The 24778-nt window shown below is 33.0% G+C and overlaps 5 protein-coding genes across 7 annotated transcripts; 3 read left to right on the top strand and 2 right to left on the bottom strand.

Annotated features, from left to right (window-relative positions):
* The first annotated feature begins 5225 nt into the window (after positions 1-5225).
* LOC122598660 (DNA-directed RNA polymerases II and IV subunit 5A-like) lies at positions 5226-6815 on the top strand. Its single transcript, XM_043771248.1, has 4 exons — positions 5226-5440; positions 5529-5708; positions 6320-6433; positions 6593-6815. Exons 1-4 carry the CDS (start codon positions 5240-5242, stop codon positions 6716-6718), a joined length of 621 nt encoding a protein of 206 aa, XP_043627183.1. The 5' UTR covers positions 5226-5239; the 3' UTR covers positions 6719-6815.
* Positions 6816-6948: 133 nt separating this feature from the next.
* LOC122597807 lies at positions 6949-9914 on the bottom strand. The gene is made up of 3 exons (XM_043770382.1): positions 9845-9914; positions 8632-8968; positions 6949-8348 (listed from the first exon to the last, which is right to left on the bottom strand). Exons 1-3 carry the CDS (start codon positions 9889-9891, stop codon positions 7422-7424), a joined length of 1311 nt encoding a protein of 436 aa, XP_043626317.1. The 5' UTR covers positions 9892-9914; the 3' UTR covers positions 6949-7421.
* Positions 9915-10757: 843 nt separating this feature from the next.
* LOC122596630 (rRNA N6-adenosine-methyltransferase METTL5) lies at positions 10758-14241 on the top strand. The gene is made up of 9 exons (XM_043769243.1): positions 10758-10872; positions 10980-11036; positions 11768-11865; positions 12026-12095; positions 12176-12224; positions 12646-12734; positions 12831-12878; positions 13680-13739; positions 13819-14241. The coding sequence occupies exons 1-9, from the start codon at positions 10813-10815 to the stop codon at positions 13927-13929; spliced, it is 642 nt and encodes a 213-aa protein (XP_043625178.1). The 5' UTR covers positions 10758-10812; the 3' UTR covers positions 13930-14241.
* A 796-nt stretch (positions 14242-15037) lies between these two features.
* LOC122597793 (uncharacterized protein YuxK) lies at positions 15038-17967 on the top strand. The gene is made up of 3 exons (XM_043770363.1): positions 15038-15523; positions 16783-16950; positions 17596-17967. The coding sequence occupies exons 1-3, from the start codon at positions 15211-15213 to the stop codon at positions 17817-17819; spliced, it is 705 nt and encodes a 234-aa protein (XP_043626298.1). The 5' UTR covers positions 15038-15210; the 3' UTR covers positions 17820-17967.
* Positions 17968-19062: 1095 nt separating this feature from the next.
* Positions 19063-24066, bottom strand: LOC122595288 (chaperone protein dnaJ 16). Of its 3 annotated transcripts, none has more exons than XM_043767628.1 (12): positions 23664-24066; positions 22693-22816; positions 22476-22558; positions 21943-22054; positions 21754-21858; positions 21276-21326; positions 20947-21036; positions 20735-20843; positions 20133-20281; positions 20002-20055; positions 19519-19750; positions 19063-19444 (listed from the first exon to the last, which is right to left on the bottom strand). In XM_043767628.1, the coding sequence occupies exons 1-11, from the start codon at positions 23801-23803 to the stop codon at positions 19535-19537; spliced, it is 1233 nt and encodes a 410-aa protein (XP_043623563.1). In that variant the 5' UTR covers positions 23804-24066; the 3' UTR covers positions 19063-19444; positions 19519-19534. The 3 variants fall into 3 exon arrangements, with proteins under 3 accessions (XP_043623563.1, XP_043623564.1, XP_043623562.1); XM_043767629.1 differs by having other exon boundaries at positions 19063-19394; XM_043767627.1 differs by having other exon boundaries at positions 19063-19750; positions 23664-24064.
* Between the last annotated feature and the right edge of the window lie 712 nt (positions 24067-24778).

The raw sequence follows: 24778 nt of genomic DNA, 5'->3' as shown, positions 1-24778 counted from the left end.
AAGCTGATTCAGTTCCAAACTGACTTTGCCAAAGCTGACCCAAACGGACGTCCCAGGCTGACTTTTCTTCCAAGTTGACCCAGATTGAACGAACTTGCGAGTTGATCTTTAAACTTCTCCCACATTTCAATTTTCCCATTTAAGTAAAGTGAATCATAGGGGCAGATAGGATTACCAATCATCTTCCCAAAGTGTGTCATCGAGGGAAACATCATTATGGCCTGAGCTGAGTCCAAGCTGACTCTGTCTGAACTGAGTTCAGGGCAACTCAAGGGCAATTTCGTATCAAAGATAAGTAGGCAATTGATATACAAGTAATCGTTAACTACTATTATTAGTTCAAGAATTGTCGTGAAATTAGTGAGACAAGTTGAAATGATCACGTTGATCAATTTTACCCGGCCCGTTAAGTTGAAATAATGTTTGGATTTTGTGAATGTAAACTTTCAAGAATAATGTTCGTACATTTTTCCAAACTCTTTTATAAAATACGGTGGGGATCATCATTGAGAGAAATGTCTTGATCAAGAAACACGAAACACTAATGTGTAATTGTATGTGGATATATAAATAGAGTAACCAAAAGATCATATACATAGTCTATTACGTGTAGATTATTACTAGCTAAAATGTTTAGAAGATTAAATCAAGAGTCAAACTCAAAAGAAAGATATGTTCAAGTCGCTTTCAATATACAATATATATCTAATTGGAGAGTCTTTGAAAATGAAGACGATTCATATACGAACAATCATTATGACAAATTTATTTTTGTCATATGCTTGGACTAGTTAAGAGAAAATTAAAATTATAGTATTATCGAAGGATAAAAGAAATAGACGATGAAATACTATATATCCATGGACACGGAGCTTGAACATTTTAAATTGTGATATGATACAATTAATATTGTTTGAATCAAAATATAACACGGGAAGTCCTACAAAATCTTGTGTAAAATAATGATAATGTATACATTCCCTAACATGAATGAAGGTCTCAATACGCTGTCCAAGTGTAATTTTTATTTTATCTAGGGCATCTTTGGTTTGTATAATTTTTTTTGGAAGGAATGTATACTGTCAAAAGAGTTAGAAATTTGATGGAATTTTTTTTTTTTATTATTCTAAGATTCAAGTGAGGGACGTCCAAAAGAAATGAATAGAGATTTCATTAAATCAGAGAATGTTACATTTCAACGAAATTAATTTTTTTTTTATCTTTAAACAACCAAACACAATAAAAGATGAAACTCAATTTAATTTCATCACCTAATTCGATCAATACATAGGAACCAAACGTGACAAGATGATTCTAAATTACACAAATCAGGAAGAATGATATGGTAAAAATCACACAAATATGTTTAGTAGTTTACTAATTAGTCTAATATCTAGCTGAATAACGTTGTATTAAGCCTAACAATCACAATTATGAACATATTAACTATTGGCTTCGCACTTAATTACAACACTGGCCCTATATATACTTTAATCAATCAACCATGTTTTCATGACACATTCGCAAGTTTATTATATGTACGTAGGCTCCCCTTTCCATGTCCTGGTGTGCCAAATGTCCACTCTTCTTTACATGCCCAAATTGCCTTTATATTTCTTTGTAGATATAAGCTTTACGAGTATTTTTTTTTTTTTTTGCAAGCAATTGTAATTTTAATGAATCATGTATTATTGTTATGACTTATAAGAATATCTATATTGTATAATCAAACTATAAATTAAGAACCTCTATAACTTGTAAAAGCTATAGTTTTAACAGCTTATATATAAATGTAAAGTAAACAATTGTCATTTCGTTTGTCTATTAGAGTAATGACAATGCAATGACGTACATACCCGTGAGGATTATTAAAATAAGTTGAATCGTACCCCAAATCTTTGATGTATACATAATTGCCCATTGATTGCCCCTGGTACGTCGTGGTTAAGGACGGTTGTAAGTTGTAACAACCACACAATGTCTATGATACTATTTATTTCTGATATTGATTTTGTGAAATTATTTAGTTTTAAGTATAATTGACAAACCAACAAAATATACACTTTAAAATCTCATACACTCAATTTTATCTTTGTTAGTGTAATGAAAACAATTCAACAACCTTAGACTAAAAATCTTGGTTTCACCATTGATTGTCCCCCTCAACTAATCTCATAACCATTATGAAAAAGCTAAGTCGTGTAACATTACAGGTAAGGAAACATAGAATTAGAATTTGAATTCTCGATCTCTACTTTCGTGAGGCACATTTCCACTATTCGGCTACCGGTATGAGGAAAAATCTTGTTGACATATACATCAGAACTACACGTTTAATTTAATGTACCATATGCACTAAGAGGATGATAATTCGGTGTATATTAGTCAAAAGTTTGGGTATACAAATCACTTCGCGGTAACGGACTTGCCTAGCAGAATCAATGAATCAATGTACTACTTAATATAAAGCTGCATTTTGTATAATATATACGAACCATGTGAATTATTTGACAATATTCAAATACCACACTACAATATATAAAAAAGAAGAAAATAAACCATAATTACTTGTATGTATGGCATGCAACAATCACATCTACACTAATTTGTATGGTATAGAAATTGGACAAAGTAAATGCAAAGTTTTCGGAAGCAAATAGTACTTTACCATTTGCTTTAGTGGCACATATATATATGTATGGATGATGATAGCCAACAATGGTTAAATTTCAAAGGATTGGTTGAGTGTTGGGTTTGGCCATGTGCAATAATAATACCACATGTATTTCTGAAATGATCTGTTCCTATTCTTGACAAATTGGCTACAGAACAACAGCACCCATTGGGTCCATAATACTGAACCCGTCAAATATGGGTTTATGATCAATGGGTCCCCTTTTTGAACCATTTGAATAGACTTGCCAAGTTACCCTAACCCACCCCAACCTACCAAACCGTTCATGTTTCCCGTCCAAACTCCAAAGTGGCACAAAATTAACCTGACGGATAAAATAACATCGGTTTGAGCTGGTGAAAGCCTGGCCCAATATAGATTGGGCTAATATCGAGTCTCAAGCCTTATATGAATGATTGATTTTTTTTATTTATTTTTATTATTTAAGCATTGATATAAGTACTATCCTACATTATTCCTACAATCCTACTACACCCCTTATACAAGAAAATTTTCCTCAGAGGTGCATATAAACTTATTATAAGTTAGAAGTTAGAATAATCATTTTTCAAGAGCTTAGGAGAAAGTTGTAAAACTTTATTGATTTAACCTATAACCAAAAATCGGTTTTCAATCCGGTGACAAGATTGGTCTAGTCCAAAACTAGGTCAACTTTAAAACTGTGGAAGATGATGATGCATATCAGAATATTCCTTTTTAATAACTAGGTATTATTTTCTTTAAACTATGTATTCACACACGATTTTATTAAACAAAATTATTGACATAGTTTGCCCCATGGACTTGGCTAGCTGACTTCAAAACATTCAACAATTATCATATATAGTGATGCAAATCGGAATATACATCACCCTTGATAATATACATAAATATGATATATATATATACACTAAAACTTTTTGGACCGTCAGGGGCATTGCTCGGTATTTTCATGCAAGATCCGACCATGAAACCGTGCATCACACGGGTACAATAGTAACACATATATGCAAATGAATTTAGGGTTTTTTTGAATGACAACCCTTGATGCTATCATTAAGGGACTTAAACTAGTTGTATTTTTACCATAAAACTCAAGGACCACACTTTTGATATGAATGCTACAAGTTTTTTTTATACATAACAACTCTTTGTCGTTAGGAAAATCCTAAAAAAAAAGAAAGAAAAAACACTTTAATTTCGGCCCAAGCCCAATGTATCCATAAACATTAATTAATTCAATGAAATTGTATATCGAACGAAAAACAAACAGTATTTAAGTTAACTTTTTTAATACCTTCATCATCAACGAAAGTTGATACGGGTAGCCAGCCGGACAGGCTTAATCATCATCACCTGCATTGTACGTTTATTTTGTTAAAATTCTTAACTAATGATTTAAACAACAGTAAATTAATTAAATCGCACCCATTGTTCACGAAATACTCTGAATAGAGAAAATTTCATCTGTTCAATTCCCTATGATTTACATAAACCTACGTGCATGTAATTATTCTTATGATCCGGTAAATACTTAAGAGACTATTTCGCTAATTCGCCTTATTATTTGTTGTAAATAAATCTCTAGCTACTCGCCATGTGCGCTTATGATTTTGCTAGTTTCGTTTGTAAAATCAGTGTGTGAAAAAAAAAGGTAATTGGATGGGACCCCTGATCCATGTACCATTTAGTACCCACTAATCCCGCAGCTAGGCTAGTGTCTAGGTGAATCTCAACTACTTAATAATCTCCTGATTATCTCAATTGGCAAGACTCGAACCAGGATATCCTGGAAAGTGGCGGCTGGTGGCCACTAGGCTATTACCTAGTGGTTTGTAAAATCAGTGTGTGTGGAATTTGTGTAAGTATATTCTTAGGATTTTACGGCTGTTAGTTGTTTAAGCAATCGAGTATTAGTGTAAATCTTAGCCGGATTAAGTAAACATTGTTTTATAAATAATTGACCGCCTGTGTGAGAATTTGAGTGTTAAGACAAGACTGTTTTGCTGGTTGTTTTGGATCCATATATATCTATGAAAGTGCACTGTTTAAACTGGTATATTCTGATTGAACTTGGAGCTCTCCCGATAAACCCTGAGATTTTACGGCCGTATGCTGTGCAATTACAATCACGGGCTTATGTTATATGTTACCAGTAAGTAATAATGTTAGTTTTTGTTATCGCCAGATGCTTTCGTAGCATTTTTTTACAAGTTCTGTTAGAAAATTTAGGCCAAAAATGTGACTTTAGATTATCCCATATTGTCAAAATTGATGAATTATGTTATATTTCTTTGGTCATTTACTCAGTTTCAATTTTTGTGTTTCTTTCTTTTAGCCATATTGGAAGAAAATTATTTTTTAGTTATTCCAGGTTGTTAAATTTTGTATTTGATGTTATCATTCTAGCAAAGTATATACTCCGTATGTAAATTGTATGATCTTATCGATTTTTACGCCAATTTGTACGACTAGTGATGTCTTTCATCTATTCTTCTGATTGTCTATTTGGTTAAATGGTATGATATATGCAAACTCTATATAGATACAGAAAAAGGTACAAGGATGGCACTACCGGAAGAGGAAATTAGGCGGTTATTTAGGATTCGGAAAACTGTTATGCAAATGCTGAGAGACAGAGGTTATTTGGTTGGAGAGTTTGAAATCAATATTGAAAGAGATGATTTCATGCGCAAATATGGTGAGAACATGAAAAGAGAAGATCTCATTATCAGCAAGACCAAGGTCAATGATAACTCTGATCAGGTATGAAATTACCAGTTAATGTTTCTACATATCATCATATATCTTTTTTCGACACTTTAGCTCATTGTTGGATTTAATTATGTTCCAGATATACGTCTTCTTCCCAGAGGAACCAAAGGTTGGTGTTAAGACCTTGAAGACATATACTGAACGTATGAAATCAGAGAATGTTTTCAAAGCAATACTGGTTGTTCGAGAAAATCTGACACCCTTTGCCCGAACCTGCATGAGTGAGATAGCTACCAAGTTTCAGCTGGAAGTTTTCCAGGTAATTTATAGTGCTTTCACCATTTTGGATCGGTAGATGTTATTTAACCGGTGTTTCATAGATTCATAATTTACAATGGTTTTGATTTGCTTTAGATCATCACCAGATAATAATATAACTAACTTCATTATATTAATAAGCCAATTAGATGGTAATATGTCTTAGTTATATTTAGAAAATGTTATGAAGTTTTTTTCTTTTCTGATCTCTGTTGCATCTTTCTGGTTATCTGCACATTAACTCTATTTTTGCTAATATAATAGTAATCTGTCTTTTCTTAACTACCCTGGGCTTTTTTCCCCAGTATGTTAACAATGTGAAAAGCATAAACCAAAAAACTCGAGAATATACTAAATTTTGATTCTTAAACTATGCATTTAACATGATAAATGCTTCTGATAAAAGAGACCGAAAGTGAGTTATTTTGTGCATTAATCTGTCCTGCATTTGGTGCCGTAAAATTGATTGACTTTTTGTGGGAAGCGACTTTTTGTCTCTGTTCGCTATGATGAAAACTGAACTGTTGGGCGATATGTTGGTTCAGTTTTCAATAATGGTTATTGAGTCTGTTAGTAATGATCCTTACACTTTTTCAAGTTTGTGGATTATAGGAGGCAGAGTTGTTGGTGAATGTTAAAGATCATGTTTTAGTTCCTGAGCACCAGGTTCTAACAAATGAGGAAAAGAAGACTTTGCTGGAAAGATACACTGTCAAAGAAACACAGGTCGGTTTAAAGCCCATTCTGTTAGAAAGTAATGCAACATTTGACTATACCTTTAACTAATCAAAATTGTTTGACTTATAATCAAATACTAATAACTTTCTATTTCAAGTCTTATGGTTGCATGTCCCTAATTCCTCATATTGTTTTGATGATATGCAGCTACCTAGAATGCAAGTTACTGATCCAATAGCACGTTACTATGGGTTAAAGCGTGGTCAAGTTGTGAAAGTTATCCGACCAAGTGAAACAGCTGGGCGTTATGTTACCTATCGATATGTTGTTTAAAGTCTTCACTTTGTCATCACCTTCAGAAAGTTTGCTTCGTCTATAACACAGCTAATGAGCTATGATTTGAACATTCAAAATCTGATAATATGATATAATCTTTTTTGGCTGTTGGTGTTCAACGTTTACCATATTACCAACTCTTACTGATGAAAAAGTATCTGGCTAGGTGTCATATTATATATATATATATATGGATGGATATGTTATAAATCCAAGACAAATGTGTGAACGTTTAACAACAATCTTTCGATTAAGGTAAAGGAAATACTAAAACGGTTAGCTGAATCTAAAAAGTGCACACATAAAATCAGTTGAATTCCAAACTATACCCAATAAGTTACTTGTAGTAGTCTTGTACTATACAATAACTCAAGAACCCATCCCTAGGAACTAACACTCAGTTCTCGAGTTTTTTGTTGGAAGGAATGGAAAAGATTGTGAAGGATCTTAAAAATAGTTGTGTTCTTAAGTTTTATTTAAGAGAAGAAGAGAAAAGAAAGGAAAAGATTTAGAAGGAGAATACAATGGATTTTAGCCAAGAAACTTTCATCCCATTTTTGGGATGATTGGGAACGATGGAAAATCCACCCCTTCTCTTCCATTCATCTCTCTTCTTCTCTTCTCATTTCTTTAAAAATTGAACTCGAGAACTGAGCATAAAGGTTTTAGCAATGTACAATTACACCGACATACTATCTAATTACTTGATTAGCCTGCTCACGTAAGACACTCGCAGCTGCTCGGGAAGACTGAAATATACATCAATCTTACTTTTATCTGCAGCAAATATATCAGCAGCCTTTAATATATCATCGTTTGAAAGATCAAGTTTCATCATCTCAGCAATCAAGTCTTTCAGTTTTCCTAATGCAGCTTTCTGGCGGATATTATCTTCTGTAATAGCCTTTACCGCATCATCTGCCTTATTTGCAAAATTAGTATTAAAGGCTTTTATCACGTAAGACACTCGCAATTGCTCAGGAATACTAAAAAATATATCAATCTTAATTTTGTTGGCAGCAAATATTTCAGCCGCCTTGAATACATCATCGGTTGAAAGGTTAAGTTTCATGACCTCAGCAATCACATTTTTCAGTTTTTCTGACTCCGCTTTTAGACGGATGCTATCATTTGTCATAGCATTTTCGATAGCTTTCGCCATAACTGCAAAATTAGCATTAAAACCTTCTGCAAAAGCACGGAAATTACTTTCTATTTCATCTAACCGTGTCCCAATATCATGTGATGATAGGTTTATTTTTCTTTTCTTTGCCATCCCGTATTCCTTATACGGTGTTGTATTTCGTTGCATGGGCATTTTTCTTGAAATGAATCCAGGTGGTGGAGTTGTTTGCCACATATGTTGCATGCCATTTTCTTCTTCATCATCATCTGAAGAATCATCCGACTCACCAATACACTCGTCTTCACTTTCAGTATCCTGCTCAACTTCCGTATCGTGACTTGCATCACCATTTCCTTCAATCATAGCAACTTCAGTCTTGGGGATAATATCACCATTAGCTTCAACAATTGCACCATTGGCTCTATCCCTTCCATACACCAATTCAAGTTGGTTGAAGTATGGGAATTCAAAATTCCATAATCCTTTTGCCTCTTTGTGAACCTTTTACAGATAAATTTTAACACAAAATCACAACCCACATAACTCATCAAACAAAATAGACATATAAAAAATATACGCCTCTGTTCCAAAAGAATAACATACTCTTTAAAAAACGTACCATTTTTACAGCTTTCCCTACTAAAATAACTATAATTCTAGTAAAGTTTGAGAATTTGGTCGAGTATAGCTAAGTATTTTCTTCAAAGTGGACAATTATTTTGAAACAGTTAAAAATTAGAGGACAATTATATTGGGAGGAACGGAGTAATTATTTAGTACTTACCTTACAATAACTTATATACCATTCTCTGTCACATTTGATCTTTTGCTTCACATTGTTCCATCGACATCCTCTTTGCTTCACCATGTCACAAATAGCATTAAACTTGTTCTTTAGCCATTTTACTTTTGACTCGACATGAGGTGAAACTTGCTTTGTAAAAGTTGGCACTTTGCTAACCATTCTCCTATGCAACTCAACCATGTAATTGTTTTTAAAACCAGTAACTGTTTTCCATATTGGATCAGAAGCCATTTCTTGAAGAACCTCAATTAATAATTCCGTCTCATCTTCTGTCCAGAAACATTTGTTTTTTCCACGACCTCGTGATTTCTCCATCCTAAGATACAATCAAACATTAATGTACCATACACCTTGTCAGATTTTCCATCTCTATCTTTCCAAGAAACTAAAGGGTGCTTTTTATCTCTAGAAATCTAATGAAAACTTTGAAAATGTGTTCATATGTTTTATTCAGAAAACAAAAACATCTTTGCATTTCTAGCAAGAAAGATAGTAGAAAGTAGAAACTGTAAAGGCAAGCCTATTTCAGTATTCTTTTGAAGTGCTTATTATAAAAGTGCATTTTTTGTATAAAATACACACAGTCACTTATATGCTGTTTACCCAAACACTCATAAACTGCTTATTGCATTTAAAATATGATATCGAATGCAGTAAGCTATGGGCACTTAAAAACGCAATCCCAAATACTCTCTTAGACTCTTAGTTACAATTCTGAAACGTGAGTTTTCTCTCTTCTACGATAACTTTCCTTCATAAGGGCAGTTTGAACGCGTATTCTCTTATACGAGTTCTGTTTTACAGTTTTATTGAAAAACGGGCCATTTATCTCAAACTAAGCATACCCTTAAACTACATCTTTTATGAAAGAAAAAAAAAACTTTAAGTGCATAGTTATTAGCAAGAACATAAATCACGTACTACACTGTCATGGTTTTCTTACTATACAGAATCTTATGATCGAACTTATAACTAACTACATTGATATAATTTCATTATAAATTTAAGGATTATGCTAAGCACTAAAATATTGTACATAGAGAATTTACCATTTTCATCAGTTTCACATAATAACAAAAACCTAACTTAAATACAAAAAGCCCTGGTTTATCATTAAACAAATATACCAATAGTAGTAGATCATAATAATAAGTAAGAAATGATTAAATTGTAAAATGGAGTTTTAACTTACAAAGAAATGGGAGTTTTGGCCGGTGTTTGGTGGAGATCAGATTCCATCTGGAGGAAGGAATGATTTTGCAGGTTTGGGAATCGGGATTGATTAAAATGTGGTTATACAATTTGGGTATGGGACTATGGGCTTGTAAACTTTTTTTTTTCCCTACCCAAACGGTTTTTGGGTTTCACTAGCACTTGTTTAGGCCCAAAAACATCAAATGTCCCTTATGTTTGTTTTACTAGTCGACATTTTTAAGCTCGTTCGGTTTATATGACCCTGTTTTATACTAAAACTTAAAATCAAATGTCCTATAAACTTGATAATTTCAAGCATGATTCAATATCTTTGACCTCAAATGGATTAACATTTGGATGGGTAAAATATAATTATGTAAAGAATATATAATATTAAAGGATAAAACAGTAAAATAACACAAGCTGGATTAAGCTCGCGAGCTTTTCGATTAAGCTATTTGAGGCTCGAGATCGACTCGGAAATCTACTCGAGCTCAGGCCGAGGCGATTTTGAATAATTTGCAAATCCTGGTAGCTTGCGAAGTGTCTCGTCTTATTTACACCTATAAGTAATTAAGTATACTAAGAGCTATTTGTTTTTTAGATCATTAAGTTATTGAATTGATAAAGTGACTAAATTAATAATATTCTTTGAATTAAATCAATACACTTATTTTTTATTTATTAAGTCAAATAAACTAACGCTTTTGATAATTTATGAATTAAATATATTTTTTAATAACTTATGGAACTTTTTAATTTAAACCTAAACAATCGAATCTAAAAATAGAATATTACAGTAAGAAATTTGAAGGGGATAAAACAATCAATTTTCAATTTTAAAAGGGCATATATATAAATATATAAATAAAGGGAAAATGGTCATCCATCATTTTAGGTCATCCATCATTTTACGTTACTGAAAATCTTTACAGACACTACACCTGAAGAATAAATAGTTAAAAAATGAAGCTGAAGCAATTAGAAGGTTTACTTGGCAATCTTCAACAATTTGATAATCCGAAGGTATTCTTATTATTATTATTATTATACTTCTACTAATTTACGTTATATTATATTGCATACACTTTTGAACTAACATAATAAAACTGTATATCTGATTTAATTCACAGCTTGAGCTGGAACAGTATCCAACTGGACCTCACATTGCTTCTCGTATGCTATTCACGGTACTTATTACCTTTTAACTCATTCATTCTAGGTTTATAATAATTTGGATATTACTTAACTTGGTTGAGCGGCCAATTAAGTAAGCTTGAATAACCTTGGGTCGGTCTGTTACCTGCAGGCCGGTTGGGGTTGACCGTTGACATATATAGTTTCACAAATATATGAAATTAAAAAGGAAAGAAGTTGTGTACAAATCATATGATCACATCCCTAGTTTAATTGTTCTTGGAAATGTATCTAACTATAGTCTGAAATTTATTGTATCTATCCGACTTTAAATATGATATCGTGTGTAACAGCTTTCAAATATTGCTATTGTATGCTCCGGTGGGGCATTTGTTGACTTGATAACTTTCGTTGATGCCTCGTCTGCAAAAAATATCATGAGGCGGTACCAGGAAAAAAAATCTCACAAGGGGCAAAATTAAAAAATCTGTGAAATATAAATATAAAAGGGGTCAAAATGTTTAAAACCTATAAGAAATTTTTTAAAATCGATGAAAAATTTAAAAATACATGACAAAATCTAAATTTTGAGGAGGGCATTTGCCCCCTTTGCCCCTCATGTGGTACCGCCCCTGTACATACACTTGCAAAGTTCGAAACTTGATACTTGATACGCACAATAGAAGCTTTTTAAGTTGGATGCATACAATAAACTTCATATATTCCAAACATTTATGGCTTGGTAAGAATACATGTTTTTATTGTTACATTTTTCTTGGACTAGGCTGAGAATTCATTCGGGGATGTGAGCGGTAAAGTAGTGGCTGATTTTGGATGTGGATGTGGCACATTAGGTCTAGCTGCCACTCTCTTGGATGCAGAGTATGTCTTCTACAAATATTTCTATTGCGTTTTCTACATTTAGTTGGCTTTGTTTTTCTTTCTGATTTTGTGTTCTATATTCGTCTATTCGAGTTTTGTAGTAATCATAGAGGACCGTTTCTATATATCTGTAATTTGATGCTAGCTTTGTGTTTAATAGACATGTCATAGGTGTAGATATTGATGAAGAGTCCCTTGAAATTGCGTCGATTAATGCGGAGGATTTGGAGGTAATTTCGACATCATGAGAGCCCCTTAATCAATCTAAGCAACTATTTATCTGATATGTTCTTGAATTGTGATATATCAGGTTGAATTGGGTTTAATTCAATCTGAAATCAAGAACTTAAATTGGCGAGGTCTCTCTTCTCTCTTCTCCACCGTGCTAACACCTTTTATGACATCTTATCATATTTGATGACAGTATGACACATTAAGAGTTTCTGATCTACGCATCTGTTATTTGCATGACCACTTTTTGTATCTTAGTTTGTCCTACTTCAGGATTGATACATTTATCAAATATATCCATATCGATAAAGCATGAGTGCCGATGTTAGTATACTAGTATAGTGACATTTTCTGCCCAATACCCATTAATTGCATTTCTGACAGTGCTCATATTCAATAGCCTGAACTTGTTGATAGTGAATCCTTTTAGTTTATTTATACCATAAATAATTTAGATATGTGACTGACAAAGTGGAAAATAGCGTATGTATATGGAGACTTTGTGTTTACAGTGGCATATAAAGATTGACATTGATGTAATCTTTAAAGGTCAAATCGTTGATACCGTTGTGATGAACCCTCCTTTTGGAACACGAAACAAAGGAGCTGACATGGAGTTTTTGTCTGTTGCATTAAAGGTAAAAATAAAATCAACGAAATTAGCTGCAAACTTGTCAGTCATGTTTCAGCTCTCGATTCCTTGTAATAATATATAATGATTGCATACATATCAGGTTGCGTCTCAAGCTGTTTATTCATTGCACAAGACAACGACAAGAGAAGTAAGTCCCCATTTATGCTTTTAGATTCATTCTTCCGAATTTTGTGTAGCTTCAAATGAAAATTACAACTTTTGACCAGGCACTTATTATAAGAAATTTTTTAACAATTAAAAGTAGTTTCTCTAATATTTTTGAGTAATCACAAATAGTCTTAGAGATGATGTTCTGGCCCATCTACTTCTGAGTGGTTAATGTGGGTTATGTTTTTGTAACCGGTCAAGCAGGTAATATCAAAAAGTTTGATTGAGCAAGAAGCATGACAAATGCTTCAGTTGGTCGAATGTCATTCAAGTGTATTGTTAAATGCCTACCACATTAATTTGCGCATCGAGAAGAAATGTATATAGTAATGTTGCAATAGTATAGATTCTTTTGTGATACACATTCATTGTTTATAAAACAGAAAATAGATAGATAGAAGTGTTTTGGGTCAATCTGACAGTCTGACATGACATGACCCAACCCATATTGATCCGATGCCAAATCCACCTTTTTATTCTCCTCTAAAATAGACCTTAAAGCACTTACGCACAAAACAGTAGTCTGCAATCTTTGAGGTTGTCTGATTCTGGAAACAGGAATTTTTCAATTTTCCCAAGACATCCTAAAGCAGAAATTGGTCTAGGTGTTCATAAGACTTACTTGACTGCAATTAAAGCTCAAGTTTACTTTGCATGGTTAAAAGGTTTTTGTATTCCTTTTATTAAGTCAACATATTAGAAGATGATGACTTGATGAAACATCTGATTCTTTGTGAAAAAGTAAGTTGAATCATTAAAAAACCTATTGTGGTGATTGCAGCATATTAAAAGAGCAGCATTGAGAGATTTCAATGCTAGCAGTGCCGAGGTCTTGTGTGAGGTAATTCACAGTTGCTTTAACCTTCTTTATTAACAAGTTATGTTATATAAGTTTCTTAGCTTAGCTTTTGAATTCCCAGCTTCGGTATGATCTGCCAAAACTATACAAATTTCACAAGAAAAAAGATGTTGACATAGCTGTGGATTTATGGCGGTTTGTTCCTAAAGCAAAACATGAATCTTCTTCATAACGTCCCATTGACGTCCTGCACAAAACTTGCATCAACCACTTAAAGCGCATCTGAAAATCATCATAGTTCTTGACTTGGAATTGTTAATTACAGTACTTTATATCACATTTTTAATGTTTGATCTTAGTGTATATTAGTACTGAAATAGATGTTTTTGTCATGATGATGTAGTTTATGCTAATGAGTTTTACAAAGAGGAGCTTGAATTGTTGTGCTTCATCTTACTCATAAGCAACACTATACCATTCCATGTGTTTGGTACTTCATATTAGACTTCCGCTCTATTTATAGTTTGAGCCAGATTTCCAACAAGTACTCACAGTTTTACACAATCACACTCAAAGAATAAGTGTTTGTGGGAGTCTTCAACCTTCTTACATAATTGACTTACTCCTGTCATTTTAAGCATATTGGGTGAATAAACTCTTTGGATTGAATCTGAGTCAAGTATTTCGTCTTCTGTTCATTTTTCACAAATTACACACAAGGATTGCGTACCCATAGAGGTGTGACATTAACCAAAGCGAATGCAATGTTTTCATCCTTGGCCGATTAGTACAGTTTGTCACAACATATTAATAAAACTCGTTTGAAGCAATGTCTTCAATGATACATGCATCTAAATGTATGGATCCTTTGCATGTGTAATGCATCTTTTCGACTAATGGCTTAACCCAAACATCATCTAATACACATAACTTGTTGACATCAAAGTCAGAAAGTGAATCAGTGGACTCAACATCTAACAGCCTAACATACAAGTATATTGACATATTCTAGTATTGGTATATTCGTCATTAAAAAGATAACCAAACTCTTGGATCTTCATATTTTTATAGGGGTAAATATACGTATTGCTGCAGCTATGAGTGCTGGTGACGTCTTGTTGCTAGCTGCACCCGGATTTTTCCCTTTTTTAATGAGAGCAAATCATCTGTACAACTCTTGTACGATGCAACCGCTCTCACATTTCCGTCACCACGTGATCAAATGAAAAAAAAAAAAATTATTCGTTTTGGACCATGTTGTTGTAGACTTGTATTACGAAACTACCAATGCTTATCCCTTTTAATAACTAGTGCTATTTCTTTTCTTCTCTCTCTTTTTTTTTTCTCTCATCTTCTATGCTTTTATTTTACATTTTTTTTTTCTCAACTTGAAAATTTTTCACAGTATAATTTTCTCATCACACGAAGCTTCCAGAAACTTCATTTTAACATTTCTAACAAAGTCACTTCAGTAAATCGGTAAATGTGATTAAACAATCAGTAACCGACAGCGATGATGTCACGATTCTTCCGAAGCCGTTTCCCGGCGGCAAAAACGCTGATCTCATCACGTTTCTTCTCATCGCCGCCGCCAAAAATCGTTCGTTCCTGCGGTGGTTTAGCGGCGGAGAGTTTAGCTCCGGCGACCGCCATGAAACCTGATAAGTTTCGTTCCGGCGGTGCTGCGGTTGATTTAGCGATAGATGATGATGATGATTTAGATGATGAATTTGCTCCGGTTACCGGTGCGAAGCTTGGTGCTGCTCCGACGCTTCTACAGCCGCGCGTTGTTATATTCGACGGCGTCTGCCATCTCTGTCACCGAGGTTTGTTATCGATTATTTTTTTCATAAATCACATGTTAGTTTTCGTTTATCTAGCTCATTATAGTTCGCTATTATATTGTTAGATATATTTATGCTGAAATTATAATAATAATAATTATTATTATTATATCTGTATCTATTTTATGCTCCTGTGGCCTGGATAGGATTATATTCACAATTTATTTCTGTCTGGTGACTAAGTATTACTATATGGAGATTGAAAATGCTTTAATCGATGATCGTATTCGATAAACATTTGTGAATGTTTAGTTTGGTTATTACATTTGTTCATTATAGGTTGCTGGTAAAATATTATGTGTGTTTGATGATATAATGCAGAAATGTAGGGCACTGTGACTGTTAGAAATCATAATTTCAGTTTACTGTGACTGTTTGATCATAGTTTGTAATTTGGAGGTTGAAATTGTTTCTTCTTCTTTGAGTTATAAAAACTTGATGAAAGTCTAGGTTCGTTATATATTTCCATCGTTTGTATATTTCTTTTTTGCTTGTGATTTGTTAGTGCATTTACTTAACTAATGCTGTAGCTTAGAGAAAAGTGATGATTAGAGATAGTTCTGATTTACTCAGCATAGCTGCCCTATTAATGTTCGTGTAACTATGCTTTTGAAACTGGATGGAACAATGGAAGTTTCCATCTGATCTTAACAATATCTATTAGCTATAGGATTCAGTTTTTGTATATGTTACAAGGAGGTCGAAATGGTTTCATGATGTTCCAGTCTGGACTTTGGAGTAACTTTGTTAGATTCTAGTTCGTATACATCTATGCAGTTTGGTTCTTCATATCTTGCCGTTAAACTATTGCGCAAGTTATTGTTGTTATACTATATGATTCAATCATGTTCGTCATACCTAACATGAAATGTGATTGTACTATCCTGGGTCCAAATAGCGTACAAGTTAAGTGAACCTTTTGTATTTGCTATCAATGTCGGACAAGATCTCAAACTTATAGTTACATTCTTCCACAGTGAAATTAATATGTTATTGCATGACCTGCATTTTGTATATGTAGTGGTGAAATCTGAAGAAGAACCTAGTGCCCTTATTTATCTGGTTACTTATAGTTATTATTGAGCTAAAAAAAGAGAAGAAAATGAAAAAAGGGATTATGCTTAATGCTCCCAGTCATTGTTGGTGTCTCAAAATGATTGTTACATTCCTTCTCATTGAAGTTTATCCCTTCATAAGAAGTTTTTGTATTAACCTCTAATTTATTTTATTTTTTATGTTAGGGGTAAAATTTGTGATTAAGGCAGATAAAGATAAGAAAATCAAGTTCTGTTGCCTGCAATCTAAAGCTGCTGAACCATACATGAGAATTTGTGGTGCTGACCGTGAGGATGTTCTGCGTCGTTTTCTGTTCATTGAAGGACCTTATGAATACCACCAAGGATCTACTGGTGATAACTCTTCCTATACTAATACTTTTCTTGTTTAAACGTATGTTCAGCCTCTTTCACCATCAAGAAGGCTAATGGGCGGCAACCACTGAAAAAAGATGAGCAGACCCTGGTATTATTAGGCAGACCTTGTTCATGGGATTTCTGTCAAATTTAAGGCACTCTTAGTTTAATTATACGCATCTAAAAATGATATCTCCTTGCCACTGCAGATAACAGACAGGATCTGAATAATATTTTAGTGGATTGATAGACATTTTTTTTTTAAACTTCTTTTTAAAAAGCCATCTGTTGCAAGAATCCTAAAAAGAACTATGAAAACTTGAACAATTTTCCTCATTTCCTACAATGACGAGGCTCTTTTTAAAGAATTACACAGTTGTTACTAGATATATAAATATGAGTCACAAGAATAGAAGATGCCTGGAATTGAGGTTGATTTTTGAACCATCACCATGGTAATGCACTAATGATCAAGTTTATTTTTGCTCTCAAATTGTTAAAAACATTCAGACATGCAAATCTATTGTGGCTTTTTGGAATTTTCACAAGAATAATTGTTGGTTTACAACAGAAATAACCACATGAAGCAAAAGGTTGAGCTCATATTTAAGTTCTAACATGCGGATTTATATCTTTTTGCAGCTGCATTGAAGGTTCTTTCTTACTTGCCATTTCCATATTCTGCATTGAGCACTCTTATGATTGTACCAGCTCCAATAAGAGATGCGATATATGACTACATTGCCAAGCGACGCTATGACTGGTTTGGGAAGGATACAAACTGCTTAGTTTTGAAAGAGAAGGAACTGCTTGAACGATTCGTTGATAGAGATGAAATGGTTCGAAAGAAATGGTCTGACGAGTAATTCTGTAATCAATATTTCATCATTTTCACTGTAATTTCTCTCATCTCTGTCTACCATTATCTCACACGAAGCTTAGTACAAATTGTAAATGAGTAGTGAATTAGTGATTTTTTGAAAAGAAATGGACACAGGATTAGCTTGTTAATGATATGATAATAGTAGAACTCAAATTGGTTTGTGAAGTCTATGAGCTTCTTTCAGTGACTTAATGTATAAGGCTTGCCACGCCTCTCGAATCCCAAACTCAAATCATAGTCTCATTTTGGATTATCAGAGGATTTTCAGTACATGATTCTCTCTACAGTTTCATCAGCATTTAATGCCAGACGACATCAAACTAAATATGATAATTTTGACCCATTATCCTTCAAAAGGTCACATGAGTTGTAATAATTCACTAAGTGTTGGTGTATGAATGGATCATTCTAAGCTCCCTCACTTAAAAAAAAAATTTGGATCACTATTATAAGGATGCTGTCTTTGCAACTCTATTTAACACATTAATTATTGATAAAATTCTACAGTTGGTTGAGTGTAATAAATTTTGAAATTGGTCGCAAGATATCCCGGTTTCAAAAGTGAACTGTATCATAAAAATGATTAAACATCAAAACAATAAACATGTAGAAAATTTGAGATATACCTTGAAAAATAGCTGACTTGTAATCATGTAAATTTCAGAAAGTTGTAAATGAAACTTATACGAATGCGTGGGTTCAAATGTGTTGATATGAGCATAATGTTGGGGAATGTAGAAAATTAATTGATCATTGATGTGTTGTACCACCATATTTCCTTTATTTTTTAAGGTCCCAACTCCCAACATAATAGAACATATAAGGTTTTCACAAACTTTTCTTTGTTTTAAACTTATATATATCAAATTTAATTTATAAACCGAACTACCATTTTTACCAAAACACCGTCCAGTAACTGAAACACACTTTCTAACAGTCAGGCATTGTTATGTTTCTACATGTCTCGAATCAAAGCTCATTAGGTGTGAAATACCCCAACTAAGTTGCATACATCTGATAGAAATGCTTGTTTTCCCCAGTTAACTTGAATAAATATAACTGTCATTTTTTCAGAATGACCTAAAACAAACTTTTCCGATTATGCAAATCTACACATCTCTTTTTATCATCCAGAGATTTATCTGTAATGAAATGCATTAACAAAAGAAAGAAATTAATCTGTACCTCAAACAAGATAAGACGTTATATCTGCTATTTACAGAACATTTTACAAACTGGCAAATACACGTTTCATTGAACAAATATCTAGTCATAAATTCATACAATAGTGTTTTCTCATGAACTACTAAAATTTACATCAGAATGTTGTTTGGAATGAAGAATAAGAATTCAAAAGAACATAAGGAAAAATTTACAGATGAAGATATGTTTTCCGGGCTCCATACGAACCATATTACTCGTTCAAGAGCACCAGTTCTAGAAAAATATTGTGCATAAATTCCTAGCCAATCCTATTTGAAAGAAGCGAAATGTACAAACACAATGAATGCTGATGCAGTAGATTCTTCCATGTGTAGCCTGGTCTCACCTTTTGTTTCTGTCAAACAGGTTTATTATCCCTTCAACGTTTTGTGTGTGCCTTGGTTTCTGATCAAACCATAGAAGATATATGGATATATTAAAACATCAAATGATCAGGTGGCGAAGATGGTGCTACTTACCAACTACCACAAAGATTTAGCAAGGTTTCCTCTTGTCGACCTTTACATGAATATTAAACCATTTCTTCTTCTTTGCTCGATCCCTTAGTGATGGCTTTTGGTGGCCATCTTCTTTTGACTCCTTTGATACACTGCGGCTCTTACTTCGACGGCCACTGGTACTTTTCTTTGTTGGTAGAGTCGTTGTGTAGGAGGCATGTATCTCGTTTCTTTGTTTAAGAAGGTCATCAATCTACAAAAGGCAAATACTTAGAAGATTGACTAAGAATAGAAGCTCTAATTGACAGATAGGCGATTGTTGACAGAATATCTCATTATTTTGAGGAAACAAATGTATAACATGTGATTACCCACATGGCACTAGTGTGTTTTAACTACTGGTCAAATGTTCTAGATGTTCTTATGGAAGTAAATCCACGTGTGATTGACCAGGAAGTTGTGCTATTTATTAACGAAATAAGAGGTCAGAAGTCATGCACTTACCTCTTGCATTTCTTGAGCATATCTGCCAGTCATCTCTGTAAATTGCGCAAGAACCTGTGAATATACAACAATTAGTACAAGTAAAACAGACAATGCCAGTTGATAAAGCAAACCGTTCACCATTAGCCAACCTGTTTATATTCACTTTCAAACTTAGAAAGCTCCAACCGTTTCGACAAGATCTGAGCTTCAACTTCTCTGAGACTCTCCTTCTCTTCTACAAGCGAAGCTGTGCATACAACTTCTATTGTGTAGCTTACACTTTTAAAGAAATTGTCACCTGCAAAAGTAAGGCCCATTGTTATCATTACAAATATCGACAACGCTTATTCTGACCCATAAGATTCGTCTACTTTGTCAATATCAAAAGGTATATCAGATATCCGACTAATAGTCAGACATATGTACCACTAATACTATTTGATGGCCACGGGCAAAAGAAATCCAGGTTAGGCCAGTAAATCCGAGTCAAAAATGGCTCGCTATTCCCGAGTAACCCGAACACGGACAACCTCCTCTGTCTACCATTTATGCAATAAAAAGCCACTTGGGGCAACCCTCGAGCCTTCCCCTTTCAAGTTAATCTTTTTAATACTTGTTAGATCTATTAGAGATAACAGATAACCCGGATCAATACATTCATAAGTTACTGGGTGGAACTACCACGCAGTGATCGGTCAAATGTCGTATTTATTTTGAGATAGTTTAAAAAGTTATGAATCACAGATCTAACCATAAACAGCAAATGTATGCATGCCAGCCTTTATTTCATGTAGTTCACATGGCTGAAAACCATCAAGTTTTTTGAAGAAAGCAGTATCTGGATCCTTCGCAGATGCCATCTGGAGCAAACTCGACAAGCAATTGAAGAGTGTTAATACTATGAAAAACAATTCACAAGTCAATTGTTGCAATCACACAAGTTTGTGACTAAAAACTACTCACCGAAGTAGATGTTCGCTCCAATCGATAGACCGGAAAACCAAGAAAATACATTCCAGCAGATGTCACCTTTCCTGTTTTTACGCTATCTTCCTACAATGGGTTTAATAAAATATCAACTAATCAACTATGTAATACATTAGAACTGATATAACAAAACTACAGCAGCCATATGCTATGACTAGTTTTCTTTATTGACATGGAATGTCCAGATCTAGTAATTAATGAATTGTCCAAAGAAAATATTTAACCGACAAGCAAAGAATGACATTAGAGTTTTTGTAGTTGCAGAAAAGTTTTTCTATATACTTATCAGGCAGTAATAACTATACCTGTAGGGCGAGATTTAATCCACCATTTTCTTCCTGATCGAAATACAAAAGCTGCACAAAGTGGTAGCCTTTAAATAAACATGGAACTATAAAACATATGTCTAGTTGCCTACTCCAACTAAAAAGATAACAGAAAGTGGTGCATGCACATCACTACATTTATAGATTATATGTATCATAAAATTTTGTATTTTACCCATTTGACATGTTATACGTAAAACATAGACTGAATTGACCGTTCATATGTAAATGGATCAGAACTGAAACGTTTACTCAGCTGGAATAACACTATGTAGCCTGATTGGAAAAACTGTGACCTTGATACATCAATCATGTATGAGTATAGTCATACTGGGAATGGTGAAAAGACCTTTAAACAAGGTAACTTATGGAACATTCAAGTGTGCATATATTATACATATATATATGTCAATAAACCGTTGTTTCAAGTAGATCAAAATATAGACTAGTTACAAACCTTGAACTTGCTCTTATCTGATGATTGCACTCGGCAAACTATTCCAGCCTGTGCTTCCTTCTCTGTTATTGTAACAGAATAGAAATGAGCACCTTGCTTCTCAACCTGACAGAGATGCAAAAATACCATTATATTGATAAAGATTACAACACAAATGAAAATGGAAAATGAAGAAACCAGTAGGCCTACCTTTTTAACAACAGGTTGTCCTAAAGCAATTGGCTGGATAGTAACTGTACCGTTTAATGCCTCCTCCAACACAGTGGCAGATACAGTAGTCTTTATGGGAATTCCAAGTTTGCTGTAATAAAATGTATGAGATAGAAAGCTCAACTTTAGAGACCATAACAATCAGTAAACGGAAGTAGAGGTTGCAAGATAGGCAGTTGCAGAGGTTCCCTAGCTAGTCAAAATGGGTTGGTTTGGAAATATTCTAATTAGAAAACAGTATATATGATTAACGCAAGAATAATATTATTACTGTCTAAAAGTATGAAGTATTAAATAATTCGACTTAGGAGGTTGTATGCATTAACAATGGACTTCAGTAGAGTTTCAGCCCGTTTGGCCATTCCCCTCAGAGCTAATATTTTATTTCGCCTGTTTGAGATAAAACACAAACACAACCCCACCAACCCACTCATAATTAACGGGGTTGATATGGCCACCTCCCACCTCAAAGCAAAAGAAAGATGTTATTATGTGTATTAATGTCAAGGGACCTGAAAAGTGCTGCAAACATAGTATTCATAGCACTTAAACTTGAAAGATCCAGCTCCAAATCGTGGCTTTCATTTTCAACCGCCTGCATCAATGACAATCGTTACAGCATCAACTAGAGTACCCATATCCATAGATCCTATATAAATGTCAACGGTAAGAAATAACTGTGGACAAAGTTAAATTCAGATTTATTTCCTAAAATATGGAGATCTTGACCTCAAAACCAGCAGTGTCGTATTGCTGACGTTTATCCGGATCAGACAATATGTTATACGAAAAAGTTATCTCATTAAACATATCAGTTGCTTTCGGGTCATTTGCATTCTTGTCGGGATGGTACCTAAGATACATTATCAACAAAAACTTCATCAGCCTCTCCTATAAAAAGAACCAATATTTGAATACCTTCGAAAGAAATGTATCGGTAACAAACACAAAACTTCTAATCTATCAAATGAGCACTAGGAAATGCGTCCGGGGTAAAAAAAAAAAAAAAAAGCAACCTCCAAACTCGAAAAACGAACACAGGTCCACTTAAATATACTAAAAATCAAAAACCTTTATAGCAATACAATATATAAATGCTGAATTGCTAATTATAAATAAATCCTAATTTACTTCTAACAAATTTACCTAAAAGCTCTTACAAGAATTACTCGAAAATTACAAATAAACCCTAATTTCTAACAAAATTTGAAAAACTAAACCTAAAATCATAACTCATTTCTAACAAAAATTAAAAAATTATATAACCATAACTCAGTTGATTCACAAAACTACATAAATTTTTTTTATCAAATTACTAATTTAACACCATAACCACAAATAAACTCTAATTTTTTCTATAATTGAAAACTAATAATTTTTAATAATAAAAATCATCTTAAATGCAGCATTAATAGCTAATATATAAACCTAAAAATTTTAACAAAACTATTAAATTAATTGTAACAAAATTACCAGAAATTAAATGAACTTTAATTTTAAAAAAGTAAATATAATTAACCTAGCAAAAAATATATATACTTACCTGCAGCATAAATGTAACTTTAACCTAAGACTATTTAACTTCAAATTTTTAACTAATTTTTAAAGTTTACCGGAAACTATATATATGTATATATATATATATATATATATCCTAAAATAAATATAATAATTGCATTAAATAGAAAAAAGGTACTTACTTTAAAGCTAATTTACGATAAGCAGATTTAATTTCTTGATCTGTAGCGTTCAGATTAACACCAAGCACTTCATATGGATCTCTTAATGACTGTTTTTTTTCTGCTTCATTATTTTTTGATTTTTTATTATTGGCTGGCATTTTTTCAAACTAAGGATTTTTTTTGAAAAAAATATTTATACAAATAAATGGAATTTTTTTGTTGATGGGAATTTTAACTCAATTAGGAAAATGTATTTTTAATTTTTTTTTAAAGTGAGGGTGTTTGTGGTGACGGAGAAGTAGAAGAATAAGTTGGAAAAAGTAAAAAATTTAAAAGGAATACATAAAATGAAAATATTTATATTTTGATTTAGTTGGTAGCTGGATTTTGAGTTTGGGTACTCCTTTTGTGCAGGGGAGAAACTAGGAAATAGAAAGAGTGTGTTTTTGATGTTGTTGTTGTTGATAATAATTTTGTCTTGATTTGAAAAATGTTGTGATTGACAACCTTTCGGTTTTGGATGGTTTACATGTTAGTCCTTGTGTGTTTTTATATATATTTGTATTTGTATACGATCAGATGACGACGGTAAACATAATATGTCATGTTAGATTAGGTTATCTCGTATTGTCACACAAATATCGGTTGCCATTTTGTGTCTTTAGATAGTAGAGTGACTAACTGATATGATACACCTTTATCAACAAAATAAATCATGTAAAACGATATTGATTTCGAATATATGTTGGAGATGTGTAAGTAAGTTTTGAAAGATATAGAATACATGTCTTGTCTATACTTTGATACAGGGTCTAAATCATTATTTTTTTGGAATTGAACATGAGTTATGTGATGAATGTGTAAGTTTATAATTGTAAGTCAATTTATGATGGAGATGAGTTTTTCTTAGGGTTTCGGGTTCGAGTTATGGATTTTTCGTCTCAATGTATCTTTCATTAAGAGGGAGTTGAAAGTCGAGTAAAATTATTGGTTAAAATTGCCTACAACGTGTTTGAATCAAAACTAACTTAAAAAAAAATAATAATAATAAAAAAATTTTTTAAAAAAAAACCTCAAAAGTCATGTTCATTAATAACAAAACCTAGGGTGGTAAAAACGATAATTTTACTATT

Source organism: Erigeron canadensis, chromosome 4 (genome assembly GCF_010389155.1).
Source record: "Erigeron canadensis isolate Cc75 chromosome 4, C_canadensis_v1, whole genome shotgun sequence".
NCBI classification, from domain to species: domain Eukaryota; kingdom Viridiplantae; phylum Streptophyta; class Magnoliopsida; order Asterales; family Asteraceae; genus Erigeron; species Erigeron canadensis.
Note: the sequence above shows the minus strand (reverse complement) of the source record. Positions and strands in the feature narration are given on the sequence as shown.